The following is a 15,121-nucleotide window of genomic DNA, read 5'->3' on the forward strand; positions in this document are numbered from 1 at the left end:
TAGATTTGGAGCTTTTTGTTTCACTGTTCATTTAATAACAATAAATGCTCCCTGGTGGCAGGGTCCTGGAAGTGACATGCTTCTGTCACTGCAGAGGAAAGCCAAGGGGGTGATGTGTCAGACACTCTGTTCTCTTCCTGTAAGGTTGCTTTTTTTAGTGATTTCTATTTATAAACCATGGGTGTGTCTGGAGAGATAACTCCATCCCTGTCGTTGGAAATAGTGTCTCTCCAGAGCTGCCTGCATCTCTACAGTCCTCCCATTTAACGCTGGACAGAGAAGTTTTCTCCAACCCATAATATTCCGGCCTGGTTCTTACTCATGCCGTATTAACAGCGTTATTAATTATCACAATTTTCTAGCAGCTCGGTCCCCGGGGTGAGGAGGCGGCTGCGGGATTCGAACCCGCGGCTCCAGGAGTCGAACCGGCAGCCCCCGGATTCGAACCCGCGGTCCCTTCGCTGCGGGGGGCGGAGCTTCTTCCAACGGCGGGCGGGGCCGGGCGGTGCCGGTGGGTCGGGGGCGGCCGCGGGTAACCGGGGCTAACCGGGGGTCATGAGCGGGGCCGGAGGGCAGGGGAAGCCCATGGGCTTAGGAAGGGCCGCCCCAGCCGGGCGGGACAGCGGGGGAGCCCTGCCCGGGAGCGGGGGTCGCTCCCCGGGGGTGGCAGCTCAGGGCCCCCCTCAGGCCCTGCGCCCCCGGCCCGTGCGCTCCAAGGCCGCTTGTGCTCCCTCAGGGCCGTGACGGGTGCGCGGCGGGGGAGCCTCCATGCTGAACGTGACATCCTTGAAGCCTTCCCGGCTCCACGAATGCCTGGCAGAGCTCTGGCCCCCAGTCCCCTATGAGTTCATCAGTACAGCGTTCTGCTTCGCCCCAGGTAAAAGATGAAAGTGCCGTTAACAATCGGCTCTATTTTCGGTAGGAGGGTGCTCACTGTGCTGCTGCCGGGTTGAGTCATGGACCGCAGGTGGTACCACCTCGTTCTGCAAAGGGCTTCAGTCAAGGGCCACAGGTGGTACCACAAGCCTAAGGAACTTCTTGGAATGGTCTCTATTTATAATAGAAACATAGCTCAACTAAAAATAGACCCCTCGAGTTTATTATGAGAGAATTTGTCACTTCCTTGTGTTGAAATGCATTCCATGTCTCACCTTTTGTAGGCATTTAGCCCCGATCACAAGAACAGCATCATTAGGAGGCAGAGACAGGAGCTCAAGCTTTTAATTTCAGAACTGAAAGATCGTGACAAGGAGCTCAATGACATGGTGGAAGTGCACGAGAGACACATCCAGGCCTGGGAAGATGATCGCCAAAAAATACTGACTTTAGCAGAACGATGCAGCGCGTTAACTAGTAAGTGCTGTGATGTAAAGAATGACATCTTGGTGTGTTAAATATCTCCAGGTGCTTCAACCCCTCCATAAGAGTTTTGCATTACATAAGGAACCATTTCCTACCCTTTCGCCTTAAATTGTATTGTTTCTCTGACATCTAAACTTGCACAGTGGTGATGAAGTGATCTGATCTTGAAGGGGCTGTGATGATCAGACTCTTTCTTGTCTGAATGTGTGAATTGCTTCTGTGAATTCTTTAAAAAATAATCTAATTAAATAAATGTGAGGGAAGAGAAAAATGTGCAGCCTGCTGGTGATTTACAGAGCCCTGTGCCCTGAGGCTCTGCTGCACAGCTCTGAACAAACACAAAACACCTGGTGGCTCTGAACAGTCTCAGTTCCTGCAGTTCATGCAGTTCCTGTTCCATCTGACCTGGGCACCCAGGGAATCCTCCTTCAGAGTGTGCAACATAAGAATCCAGTTCTGAATTGTGTGATTTTAAATCACTAGGTGGAATTATTTCTGAGAGTTAAGAAATTGCATGATAGCCTCTGAGCTCTTTTCTCATATATAACTTTGTCTCCTTCCTTTTCAGGTGAGCTGAACGAGAGAAATGCCATTATAAAATCACTGACCAAAAAGTTAAAGTTATTGGAATCCCAGCATAATGACAGTAAGATAACACTCGAAAGCACACAACAGAAGTTTAAAGAGCTCACTCAAAAAGTCACAGATTCATCTGTTCACTGCCAGGCTCTGGAGGTAGGGGTTGAGTGATGGTCTGGTTTTGTAATCCATTAATTTACAGGGTGCCTGTGATGAACTGTAACATTCCAAAACTGAGACATGTAGTTAAGACCCTTGATCACAAACAAGTTGGGGAGCAATTTTTACTCCAGTCCTCTTTTCTCCAGTTTGCTCAGGATCCCACATTGCCACTCACAATGTTTAAATAACGTTGTGGACGCATTTACTGGGAAAAAAATAAAAACTTTGAATCACTGAAGTAATGGCTGACACTTATTTCTGTTCACTAGGAGAAAAATCAGAGTCTCCACTGCTCAGTTTTGGAACTGTCTGCTAAAACAGGCCAGCTGCAGGCCAGGGAGCAGGAGCTTCTCTCTATGCTTCAGATGAAGGTAACATCTGTAACATCTGTAACATCTGCCAGCTCCTGGGCACTAAATGTGACTGTGCCACAAGGCTTCTGTCCCTGGTGATCTCACTCATGGTTAATTCTTAGGCTTGTTTGAGAAGGGAAAAATGGTCAGCAATAAACTGCTTTGTTTTCATAAACAAGCTTGCTTCCAAGATTTAATTTGGTGGGATTTTTTTCCTCAAAATCTCAGAAGGAAGTTGGGGATCACTTTACTGTTGTTTTGTCCAAACCCATCCATGATATTAAAAATTAGATTTCATTGTGTTTCCTATTTCAGGACAAGGCCTTAATTGAAACAACTGATCAGATTACTGAGGTTACATCTAAGTTTAAAACCCTGGAGAATGCCCTGCGTACAGCAAAGTTGGATGAATTCACTCGCAACAGGGAGCACCAGGACCTCAAGGTGACACTCAACGATGTCATGAGCCAAGTAAATAAGATGAAAGGTAAATGTTTCTGCTGGGCACCTAATTTAGTGTAGGGCAGCACAATTCCTGTTCACTCTGGGAAATGCTACATTTTGTTTTGCAGACATCCTCTCTGAAAAGATGAAAGAGAGCAGCAAGAACCAGGAAGAAATCAGTCACCTGAAACAAGAAAATGGCTGCTTGAGGAGTGAGCTCATCCTGGCAGGTGAGGGTGGGCAGTTGGCCTTTCATGCCTTGGCTTTCAGCAGCTCAGAGACTTCTGGGCAGCAATTCACTGAGATCTGAGAAGGAGGCAGCTTGTTACCTGCAGTTTAATAAAAGTACATCCCTGGTGTGCCATTCTTCTGTGGAAGCAATATCTGGGGCTTCTGCAGGGACACTTTATAAAATCTTGTGAAAGCACAAAGTTCACCAGAGTGATTACACAGGGAGGAGTGAGTGGCTCAGGGGACTCTGCTGAAAATGTTGAGACTTTCTCTTCTCTGTTGCTTTCTTTAGGTGATGGGATTGCTTTAGGCTGGTTTAATATGCAGGCCTTGGTAAACTGCATCTTGCTCTCCATGATACCTTTGGTTTTGGGTGGAAGAACGTCTGGTGGATAGGAAAGGTCACTGCAATATTCTTGGGGACAACCACAGAGACCTTGAAAGATTATGTGGCCAAAGGTGTCCTCTGCTGTCAGATAATTTCCTTGCCTATCATTTTTAGTCTGCTGTTTGACCTTTGTCAGATATTGATGCCGTGTCTCATTATTTTAAAACCAATAAAATTGGGAATTTTTTTGCTGCACTTCTCTCTACGTGCATGAAGTAAAATTAATTAACTGAATTTCCTTTATGCCTTCCTCTTTTTTTTTCCCCTCTTTCCCTTTTCTCTTTTCCTTTCTGAAAATGCTAAATAAATCAGTGAGTGAAGCACAGTATTACTGCTAGTAACATGAAGCCAGCTGCTGAGGAAAAGTCCAAGGAAAATACTTGAATTTTTGTTTTCTTGTGGGTTTTGTGCTCTTTTTATCTGGAGGAGAAACAGGTCCCATTGATCTTAAGAAAATGCTTTTGTTTTGTTTCGGTACCACCTCCTACTGCTGCAGACACAGCATTAGCAATGCACTGACTTTGTGTCTGTTCACCTGAAGTAATAAAAACAATTATTATCTTTTGAAACAGTGGAAGAAGCCCAGAGGAAGGATCAACTTTTTCAGTTTGCCAAGTCGAAGCAAGTGCGGATTGAGAGGGAATTGTCCAGTTTGCGACAGGTACAGCCCCGGTTGTGCTCCTGCCCCGAGGTCAGAGGAGCATTTGCAGGAACATCAAACCTGTGTGGAGCAGTGTAAAAAAGTTAGATCTAGATAGTATTGATTAAGGAACAAAAATCTGTTTGTGCCTTGCTGGGGTCCCTGTAGAATGTTGATTTATTTCATTTGAGTGACGTGAAGGGCAGCAGGTTTGGGACCACACGCCTGCCCAAGGTGAGCTCAGCACAGTAAGGGACACAGTGTCCTGGCAGGTCTGTTTTTCACAACCTAAACCTTGTGTGTTCACCTGCTCTCAGCTGAGGTTCTCAAACCATGTTCCATTTTTTAATTGCAAATAATTGATGGGTAGTTACCTTCTCTATTAGCTTCACAAAAAATCCCCTGCAGTCCAAGCCAAATCCCTTGATCATCATCCATGTCCTGTAATTCTGTAGCTGTGAACAACATAATAACAACATGTATTAAATATCAGGTAACAGTAATGATATTTTATTTATTGTTCAGTGTGGTTCCATCTTAGAAGAATATTCTAATCTTCAAACAGAAATTCTGTTTATTGCTGCAAAACATTATTTTCCTAAATATATGCAGAGATGATCTCTTAGATTTGGAAGTCTTTGTCAATAATTTGACTACAGGCATTGATTTATAAAAACATTTTGGGGATGTTTTTGGTACTACCTGGTGATGATTTCCTGCACCCCGACATTCACCAATGCCCCTCACTGCCTCTGACAGGTCTGTGTGAAACAGCAGCGGGACTTGCACTTCCTCCATGTCAACTTTGATAGCTCTCAGGAATCCAGGCAAAAACTTGAAAATGCATCGAGTGGAAAGAGGTAAAGACATTTTAAAATGTTTTTTTCTTAAAGAGTTTGTCCTCAAAGAGAGACTTCACTGTTGAGCCCCAGCTAACATCCTAACAGGGGTGTGTGCTGGGCCAGGATGGCTTTGCTGGACTCGACCACAAACATGCAGTGAAGCTGTCAAGTACCTTGTGTTTTATTTGGTCAGGAGAGACCATGGGCATCAGGCACAGAGCAAGTGTTGTAGCAGGCCAGACAGCTCATGATTTTTTTTAGAAAGTGAAATAGTCTGGTGGTTGGGGTGTTAACCTGGCTCCCTACTGCTTTTATTTAAAAAGCAAAGTTTATTTTAGGAAGTAAGCTTAGAGAATTGGTGCACACCCTGGAGGTTCAGCCAGAATCACTATACTGGGATTGTAACATGAGGGGACTCTCAGACTGGTTTTGATAAGTAACAGCCAAATCTGGGCAGATTTTCTGTGGGGTTTTGGCAGGGTACAGCTGCCTGGTGGTGTGTGAGCTTCTGCAGAACCCTGGCAGAGCCTGAGTTCTGTAGAGCTTTAGGAGTGCACTTGGGGATGCTCTTTACCTGCAGTGTTTCTGACTTGTTTTTGTCGTGCCGTTGTAGCTCAGGGGCCACATTCTCTGCCTCTGAAAGCCCCAGCAGCAAGACAGACAAGGGTAGGACTGAGGGCAGCCACGGGATGTGCGAGGAGTGTGGAACTGCACCAGTTCCAGCAAGTAGGGTAAAATCCACCCCTGAGATGTGTGAAGTAGATAATAGACAGTTACTGAATGCTTCAGACTTGGAAACTGCCTCAGCGTTGTTAAACCACTGTCAAAAGGCTGTGAAAGGCTTGGCCCTGCCTGTGGAAGAAGGAGAAAAGCAGGATGTTACGTCAAGCTTTGATGAGCTAGACAGTGAAAAATTTCATGAGGTAAACAACACGAGGCCATTGAGAAACAGGGAAATTGGAGAGAATGAAGTGAAAAGCAGAGACCAAAAAACCTTTGAGGTGTCTTTGCCTTCGTATGATCGTTGGCTTAAAATCAAATCTCGTGTAGATTTGCAAAGCACTTTAATCCAGAGCAGCACCACGTCTGACAAAACTGATAATGGAAACAAAACCTGGGAAGAGAGATCTGACACTGAGTCTGGCCAAAAGAGCACAGAGACTGCTGCCACTTGCAAGTCTGACTCTGAGTCCAGTATTAGTAACTTCATTTTAATTAAAGACACACAGTGGAAGCCACTCTCAGATCTGGAATGGCTGGAGATTTTCAAGCCCAAAAAGAGAGATGGAAATACAAGCCGTGGAAGAGATTACAGCTGTTTGGAGACTGCACAAGAGATAAAATGTACCTGCTCACAAAGGTTATGAGTTTGTTGCCTTTAAGAAATAAGCATAAACTAGACTATATAGAAACTTAGGTGTATAGGCTCTCAGTATTAGCACAAGCTATGTTTAGAGTAACTGCTGTTTTAAATTTAGTTTTTCAACCTGAAAAGTAACAAATTTAAAATAAAAATAGCTCTTAAAGTATCATGATTCTATTTTTATGCATTTATTTTTTTTCTCCTCTCTTATCCCCAAGAGCTGTGTGGGCAGGAGAAGCTGCAATACCATATAACTTAGCCAAATAAACTAATTGAGAAAATCTTTAAGGTTTTTTGAAATCCCAGGTGTTGCTCATAACTCTGATGGGTAAAATATGTTCTGACCAGAGCTGGACTTGTACGGTGATGTTTTCTGTGAGGCAAGAAACAGATGCAGGTTTTGTGTGATGCTTTAGTGACTGTGTTACTTCTATTGAGAAATCACATCTTGGCTGGGCAGGAATGTAGGGCACAGCTCTGAGCACAGGCTGCTGCCTCTGGCAGGGCAAGAAATGAGATGGCAAGATTTAAAGGACAGCAATCTGTCCACTCTCCAGCTCGTGGGACTCTATCCTTCTGTTTGTGCTGTGGGAGGAGAAGGACATGGTTGGGGATGAGCAGGATGAGGTTCCCAATGCTGAGAAGTGTCAGAAGAAGAGCCAGGTGCCTCAGTGATGTTGGAATGTCTCCGAGATAAAAAACCTGCTCTGCATTTACAGGAGTGGCTTTGTGCCTGCATGAGCAAAGCATTCAGAGCTGGGGCTTGCTGTGGATTTGTTCTGTTGGTTCCCCTATTTCTGTTCAAAAAATTGATTTACCCAGCTCTATTTTAGAAGGATTTCTGAAGTTTCACAGCAATTTCATAGCTGTTTTCTAGCCAGAGGAGAGGAGCCTTCCAGCTGGTGGTTTGACAAGCACAGTAAATGAACAGCTGTTTAAACCTGCTCACAGTGTTTGCCACCAGGCCTGCCCAGCATCCAAACAGATTAATGTTATGGAATGGAAAGATCTGATGTATGGGTGCTTTCATTCTGTGTGGCTTTTGAAACAGAAATATTGTAGGAATTGTTGCTGCAGTGAGACAGACCTGTTCAGAAACAAGGTGAATGGGCAGCCACTGAAAAAGAATGCTGGCCTGGCACATTCCCATGTGCCTTAGCTGAGCTTCACCCTCCATGTGGGCTCTCTCTAATTTCCACTGCCTATAAATCATTGGAAAGACTCCACTCCCCTTCTGCCTACCCTGACCTTCCTTATCAGCTCCCCAGCAGCACCAGTGACACACTGCCATCTCTAAATCCCTTTTGAGGCTGCATCCTGAAAGCTGCTTTCACTTTTTGTCTTGCCCTATTTGTCTTGTCCCTGAGTGAATTTTAAGGGGGAAAGGAACAAATTCAACCTGGGCAGTGCAGCTAGAAGGTATCCTCCAGGTAAGGGGGAGCTGTGCTGCCCATCTGGGATTTGCTGCTGAGCTCTCCACTTTTCTTGATGCCCACATTTGGTGCTGGGGCCCTGCTAATTGGAGATGGATTGGCTCAGTGCAAATCCCTGACTGTCTGCTCTCCAGCCTCTGCTGACTCGGATTTGGCAGGCAATAAATCCTCACCCTACATGGGAGGAAGGCAGGAGCGTTGCTTCTGTGAAGGGATTAATGGCACAGACCAGCACAGCATTCCTCCTGGGACTTGGATCTGGATCCTCCAGTTTTCCATTGCTGCTTTCAGAGTGCTGATGATGTAGTTTGTGTTTAGGGAAGGGTGCTGGCACCTCCCTGTCATCCCAGCAAATATTTTTGCCATGAGTTCCTGAGTTCTGGAACAGCCAACAAGGAGGCTGTTAACAGTCAAATGCCTTCCCCAATGGCAGAGGGGATTGTGAAATCCCAGAGTGCAGGAATCATTTCTGTATGCTCTGACTGGGTGACTTCATTTATGTTGGGCCAACATTTGCTGCCTTTGGATTTTTATCTCAATTCTCATTTTACAGATGAAGCATCAGCAGGTACTTGTTGAGTCTGCCTGGGCTGGACTAAACCACCCTGAGCCATTTCCCTGCCTCACAATCAAACCTGTGTCCCCTTCCTTTCCAACCAGAGTGTTTTCCCTGCTCATCTCATCTCCTCACATCCCTGTTCCAGGCTTGTTCCCTCACATCTCCACAGAACTTTTCCTTGTCAGAAACACAGACATGAGCTTTTCTCTCTTAAAAGAGAGCCTGTTTTATCCCAGTGTTTTATGGGAGAAGTGAAATGGGACACAGCAGACACTCATGAGCTGACAACTCTCATGAGGGCTTTTTCCTAGATTGAATGTCAGTTAAAATGCACCTATTTTTAACAGTCTTGCCAGGCATGGAATGCACTGTTACACCAAAATAATTATATAAAGAGTATCTACTGAAATGTCATCAATTCAAAGAGAATATTTGCTTTAAAATACACATCTTTTTCATTGTTTGCCAGTCCAGGCAGGGCTAGCACTCTGCTTCTGTTATGTTCAAAAGTTGATTAATGTGGTTTGCTCCTATATTTAAAAATAAATAAATCCAAGCCTCTTTGGGAAAGCTCTCCTGTGATCTCTGACATGAGATGACTGTAAAACTGTGAAATTCCTTTGAAAGGTGCACCTACAAATGTGAATTTGCCTAATGGTTGATTAGAACCAAAAGGATTTGGGTGTGAGAGGGGAGTGAGTAGCAGAAATTGGGAAGAACAAAGTTTTGCCTTTTGTGTGCTCTTTGTAAGGTTAAATACACACTCAAACACTTGGTCATGGAGCTGGTTGGGACTGGTTGAAAGTCAAACCCTCGTCCTCAGAGGATGAAAGTGATCCAGGGGAGCTGTTAAACATGGGAATGCTCTGAGGAGCAGGGTAATCTCCCAAGCTTCTTGCTTTCCTTGGCCCAGGGCCCACAGTTATTTATGTTGTGCCATGATTTCCCCTTGAAAGTTTAAAAAGGATGGTGATGCTGCTTCTGCCAATGTCTTAATTTTTTTTTAACAGTGAAGAAAGTGTGGATCTGGATTCCCTCCGCCTGGCTTCTCCTCTCTTGGCATCCTCTGAGAAGAGCAACAAGACTCAAAGTTCTGGGAAATTATCTGATTTGGATTCCCCTCTGGACATCAATGACCTGGCAGTGACCAAACCAACAAAGAGATACTGCATGAACACAGTCAGTACCTTATTGCACAATGTCCTTGACTGATTTTGAGGGGAATTGTGGGCAATTATGACTGATGGTAGGAATGCAAATGTCTCCAGGCATGGAACAACTGGGGACTCAAATGGTGAGACAGCCGGCTAATGACAAAGGTGATAACATATTTTTTAAAAAACAGCTCCTAGTTGCCTCAATATGTCTTGGACAGCATAGGTATAAATGAGTTTTTAAAAAAATTAATAAGGTTTTAGAATGAAAAACTTGAGGAAAATGGATGCTGGCTAATTGGTAATTCCACTAAATATCTGGTTACATGTGGAAGCAGTTATCAGAAGCTATTGGACATGCTTTCTTTCCTGTTCTGCTTGGTTTTCCCTCTTTCTCATTTATTCTCCCCTCTATCCTTGAAGCACCTCTCTTGTGAGTGCTCCATATACCTGCATGTGGAAATCTGTTTGAAATGGCATTAGGAGAGAGCTCTGTGTTTATCAGAAACACCAGCAGTTAGACACAGTCTGTTACTTTGCAGTGCTTTGAACAGAAACATTTCCAAATCAAAATGCTGATTCTTGGTGCATTATAATCCCTTGAAATCCTCCAAAAAAAAGATCCTTCCCTAACTCTGGCTCCTTGTGTGTGTCCTGCAGGACACCAGTTCCCTGTTCTGGAAGCTGGAGCGCTCGTTGGCCCAGTCCCGACAGATGCTGACTGATCTGGAGCTCAGCCTTCTCCACACAAGCATTCCCAACACCACCAACAAGAACAAGGTAAGATTGCTCTCCCAGGATGAGGGTGGGGTCTCAGGGATGCTGATTGGGAACATCCTTTCCCTTATGCTGGGCTTGCACTGCATTAGCAAAGCATGAGGAGGATATTGGTTATGACGAGACAATTCCTGCATGCCTTAGTGCTTGAATTTTTTATAGGATTCTGTTTGGCTGCTCAAGGTCATGACAGGATTTGACTCCTGCATTTGTCTGAACAGATGGAAGGCAGAAGTCATTTTGGGGCAAGCTGTAGGAGGTCTAGAAAAAAGTGAGCACTGGTTCTTTCTGACCTGAGGCAAATTAGGTGATTTCTCAGGCTCAGCACACACTCACTGCTCTGCTGTCCCAGAGACTCTCAGTCAGAACTGGTTTATTATAATATTCATGGAAAGGAGGGCAGTATAGGGAATATATAGGATACTTCAAGTGTGAATTTAAACCAGAAGCTCAGCTTAAATAAAGGCAGAGTTCTTGTGGGTTGGTAGTTTTAGCTTCTTCATTGCAGGGTCAGAGGCTATTCAATGGTCAAAGAAAAGAACCTGTATGTAGCTGTCATAGCAGTTTATTTTATGAGCACAAGTGCTGATAAAGTTCCTGTTGAGTATTTGGGCAGCAGGCGTAATCAGAGAAAGGGTCACTTGTTTGGTGGGTAAATATCCATAAGAATTTCTACCTTGTTTGACAAGGACATTGTACCTTTTGTCCCCAGCAATGAGCACACTTGTGCTGGTGTATATCCCAAAGGGAGGATTTAGGCTCCTGGTTTCAGAGCAGTGCTGAACCCTCATCTTCATCCTCACACGTTTCACCTCCCTCTAAAAAGTTGCACTCCTTTTAGCCTCAGATGAACCTGGCCAGAAGAACGTTGCTGTAAGGAGCAGACAAAGCCATTTTTATAACATTCACAACCATAAACCCTTCGCTGTGCTGGGCCTGACTGTAAAGGTTGTGTGCCAGCCTTTGCAGAAACTGAAAGGATATTTTGTTCAGAAGTTCCTCTGCAGGATTTCATTCAGTGGCAAAGACAGCAGCAGTTTAGTCTTTTGCAAAGCCTCCTGAGTAGGAGTATTCCTGAAAAGCTCCCTGCACACAGGGCTTGCTTGTGGCTCTTGCCCAGCCCCATCAGCTGTCTGGCTCCTGCTCACTGCTTGGCACGTCACAGCTCAGCTCCTCTGTCTGCCCATGACTCTGCTTTAGGATCTGATGCTGCATTTTTGAGCTTGGAAATTGGCTTCTCCTTCAGCTTTAGTGGGTAGAAAATGAAGCAAACTCGTGTGTAGTGGCGGGAGCAGATCCTGAGCCACATCTGTGCAACTTTGGTCTCCTTTCAGAGCAGTTCTGGGCAAAAACTCGTCAAGCATGTTTGAGTTAATGTATGCAGGCCAGCTAACCTGTGCTGAAAACCAGGCTCACCTGGGGCTGTTCTAAACTGAGCTTTAGAATGGAATAAATATGAGATACAGCCTTTGGAATTGAATCAGGGGGAAGTGGCACATGTTGGATTCTGTGCCCTGCTGGGGTGGGGAGGAGAAGGGGGAATTAAGAATTGTACCCCTGCTGCTCAGCAGCTTGAACCTGGCAGCTCTGGAAATTTTATTCTCTGATTTCCATGTAGTGTTTTTACATTACAATAGAAACAACAGAACTCTTCACAGAAGCCAGTTACCTGCTGCAGAATAAAGAGATGCTAAGTTTCTTTTTTTTCTCTGTGATGTTCCCTGAGCATGAAAGTGTTTTCAGCTTGATCTTTTTTTGTTTGCTTCCCTCTTTATAAATGCATCTGCAATATTAATACCCTTTATGGATTTTTTGAGATGGGCCTAGCACAGGATTCTAAGTGCATTTCCAATAAAACTCTTGTGAGTACTGTAACAGCAAACAGATATTAAGTCAAGTAGTTCCTTTAGTGAAATAATTAAACTTTTGTAAAGTGTGTTCCTCATCCTTGGGGCAGATCTCACAGCTTCATTCTCCAGTACCTGCACTCTCCTTATTGTAGTTAAAACCCTTGTGTGTGTTACAGATAACAGGATCAAGGATGTGAACATTGTTGAATGAGAGATTGGGAAGGTTTTTCCAGTGCCAAGGCCAAGGGCTGTTTTAGGATACTGTTCCTGGGCTCAGAGCCCCAAAAGTAGAATGTATTGAATAGAGCTGTTTCAGAATATCCAAAGCAGCCTTGCCCACAGCAGATTGTTTTTTTCTTTTTGAATCAGGAAATTTCTCACTCTCTGATTATTTGTTCTCCTATTGTGGATTGGATGCTTGCAGTAGGCACCACCTTGTCTGGTTCTGAGGACAAAAGAGTAACCAGATATGGTTAAAATCCTGAACACCACGTGAAACTGAATAAGAACCAGCAACAATGAGGACAGAAACTGGCAAAAAAAAAAAAAAAAAAAAAAAAAAAGAAAAGAAATCTCCCAGTGCTGACACTGCCCAAGCTTGTGCATGCAAAGGGAGGTTACCCACAGGCAGCTGGGGTGACACTGTGTGACAGGATCAGCCTCCATCCCGTGGGGAGCTGGTGCTCAGTTCTCTCTGGGATATCCCAGCTGCAGTCCTGGGCTGGTTGTGCCCTGGGGAGGGGAGTCAGCCTGGTTTGTGTTCTGCTGGCTCTGCATTAAGCCTGGAGACACTGAGACTGCTCTGAGAGCCCTGGGACTGCAGCTGAGGGGGCACCTGGGGAGATGGGTGCTGAGCAGCTGCAATGCCAAACCTCCCTGTGCACTGAGAGAGCTCTTCTGTTCCTGAACAGAGCCCTGAGGTAAAAGCAGCGTGGGGTTTTATAGGTGAAGCCAGCACTGTGACTTGCATCCTGAAACCACTGATGTTACAAAGCTTCAGGAGCAAATCCCCAAAAGTGCTGAGCCCCGTGCTGAGGCAGCAGAGTGGGGAGAGCACGCTGAGCCTACAGAAATAATCACATTTGCCTCAAGTGAGAAAGAGCTGGTGCAACAAACACACCACAATCCACTGTAGATCCATGACAGGCATGAGGGGCTCTCCAAGTCACTGGCTAATGCATAATTCTTATTTTCTTTCTGTGTTAAAAGGCACTGAATCACTGTGATCAGTTAGATCTGAAGCAGAGCAGGTCCAGAAATAACCAAACATTTGTGCAGTTTCATGTACAGAAGTGATTGAATTGATTTTGGTTGTGTTTGTTTGGTTTTAAATTGCTTTGAAACTCATTTGAGGGCAGGTGCACTGACAAACATCAGGGCAATTTCCTCCCTAGCTGCCAATGATTTAGCCATTCTCATCAGTCAGTTGTTTTGCCTCTAGAGAGAGGTTGGGTGGGGGAGAGTGAAGAACTCAGGAGGAAAGCAGTGAGGAGAAGTCTGTTTTCAGTTTTGGACACAGCACCATGTGCCAGTGCTCATAAATGGTGACTCAGTGGCTGGCCTGGGGCACAAAGATCACTCCTTTCCTGAAAGCCAACTGGAAAGGTTTTTTATTTCCCAACATCCCAGTGCTGGCCCTGAGACTGTTGCCTTTCTGTGAAGTATTTTGTTTGCCTTTTCCTCTTTATATTTTACTCCATGTTCTTACTCTATTTTCAGTGTGAAAAATTTGTCTAGTAAATCCACATAAGTGTGGTTGCTTCAGATATTTCAGAGGAAATGTTCCTGCTTTTTAATAAAAATCTTTTCCATTTTCTGCAGAGGAAGAAGATGGTTCCAACACAGAGGTAATTGTGAGGACTGAAGACATTGACCCAGCAGCTACAATGGAAAGTTACCTCTTTTTTTTTTTTCCCATGGTCCTCCTGAGTGTTTGAAAGACCCACAAGTGGCAAGAAGATCTGACTCTGCAGGAATGTATTTTATCTTGAAATAAAACACAGAATTACGCCAAGATTAACAGAGCTATTTTTATAGCTGAGAGCTCAGGTTAAACACCAGCTTGTTTTTTAAGAGTCTGAAGTGTGTAATTGTTACACCATCGGAACTATTTTCCTTTTTTTTTTTTTTATGGTGGCTCAGAAATATTTATAGAGTATGACACAGCCAAGCATTCTCCTTTTTTTTTTTTTATAGCACATTGTTTTTGTTCTGGATTTCTTGCCTTGTAGAGAGAGATGAATAATGTTTATAGGAAGTTCCCAATTAGTGTTGTAAGCAGGAACTGCCTCCGATGTTGCTGAAATGGGAGAGCTGTCACCCACAAGATGGGCACAACTTTCCACACTCCCAAAATGTTTATGGGATCAGGTGTGTATGGCCTCTGTTTGCACTGTGGAGGTAGCCAAGTATGATGTGACCTTTTTTTTAGCATTTCAACTGGATTTATGTTTGCTGATTGAGCAAGATGTGCTGTTATCACAACCTGAACTTGCTTTTTAATGAAGAGATCAAATAAGCTGACAGAGGTGATACTTTGCTGTGTCCCTCTTGCCCATTTAACACATTTAGCACTTGATTTCTGACATTTCTCAGCACAGACACGAGTGGGCTGCCCAGTCCTGTGTGGGTTGGGAGCCCTTTGGGACACCAGTGCCCCTCCCTGTGCCAGCGTTTTTCCTGCTGGGGGAGCCAAAGGTGGGAGTTTCTGCTCCATCCACTGCCACCAGTTATTGCAGAGAAACACAACACTCCATGGATTCCCTTTGTTAACTCTTTCATTTCATTTTCTGCTTTCTCTTTAATTACTCCAGTGACAGCTTTTCCTGCAGATATTAATGGCTCCAGAATGAGGTGGCCAGTTCTGATGGGAGCTGCTGTTCTCCTGACTCTTTCCCTGCCTGTTCACCAGTGTTATCCAGAGGGAAGCTCAGCTGCTCCAGCTCTTTCCAGGTTTCCTCAAGCCTTTACAGTGCATTTATTCC

At 44.6% G+C, this 15,121-nt stretch overlaps 1 protein-coding gene across 2 annotated transcripts; it reads left to right on the plus strand.

The window, feature by feature from the left end:
- The first annotated feature begins 752 nt into the window (after positions 1 to 752).
- On the plus strand, positions 753 to 14,134 carry CCDC62 (coiled-coil domain containing 62). 2 transcript variants are annotated; one of them, XM_054288720.1, is made up of 11 exons: positions 753 to 877; positions 1,161 to 1,353; positions 1,931 to 2,097; positions 2,373 to 2,474; positions 2,772 to 2,943; positions 3,029 to 3,130; positions 4,092 to 4,180; positions 4,919 to 5,019; positions 9,367 to 9,535; positions 10,171 to 10,290; positions 13,959 to 14,134. In XM_054288720.1, the coding sequence occupies exons 1-11, from the start codon at positions 842 to 844 to the stop codon at positions 13,986 to 13,988; spliced, it is 1,281 nt and encodes a 426-aa protein (XP_054144695.1). In that variant the 5' UTR covers positions 753 to 841; the 3' UTR covers positions 13,989 to 14,134. The 2 variants fall into 2 exon arrangements, with proteins under 2 accessions (XP_054144695.1, XP_054144694.1); XM_054288719.1 differs by lacking the exons at positions 9,367 to 9,535; positions 10,171 to 10,290; positions 13,959 to 14,134 and adding an exon at positions 5,615 to 6,382.
- Positions 14,135 to 15,121: the final 987 nt, after the last annotated feature.

This window comes from Melozone crissalis, unplaced genomic scaffold (assembly GCF_028551555.1).
Source record: "Melozone crissalis strain CALT ecotype California unplaced genomic scaffold, PUWL_Pcris_2 ptg000063l_1, whole genome shotgun sequence".
Classification (NCBI taxonomy): domain Eukaryota; kingdom Metazoa; phylum Chordata; class Aves; order Passeriformes; family Passerellidae; genus Melozone; species Melozone crissalis.

Coding starts and splice junctions, on each gene's coding strand:
- CCDC62 (XM_054288719.1), top strand. CDS start 842: ATGAGTTCATCAGTACAGCGTTCTGCTTCGCCCCAG. Junction 1,354..1,930: donor ACGATGCAGCGCGTTAACTA/GTAAGTGCTGTG, acceptor CTTCCTTTTCAG/GTGAGCTGAACGAGAGAAAT. Junction 2,098..2,372: donor TTCACTGCCAGGCTCTGGAG/GTAGGGGTTGAG, acceptor TCTGTTCACTAG/GAGAAAAATCAGAGTCTCCA.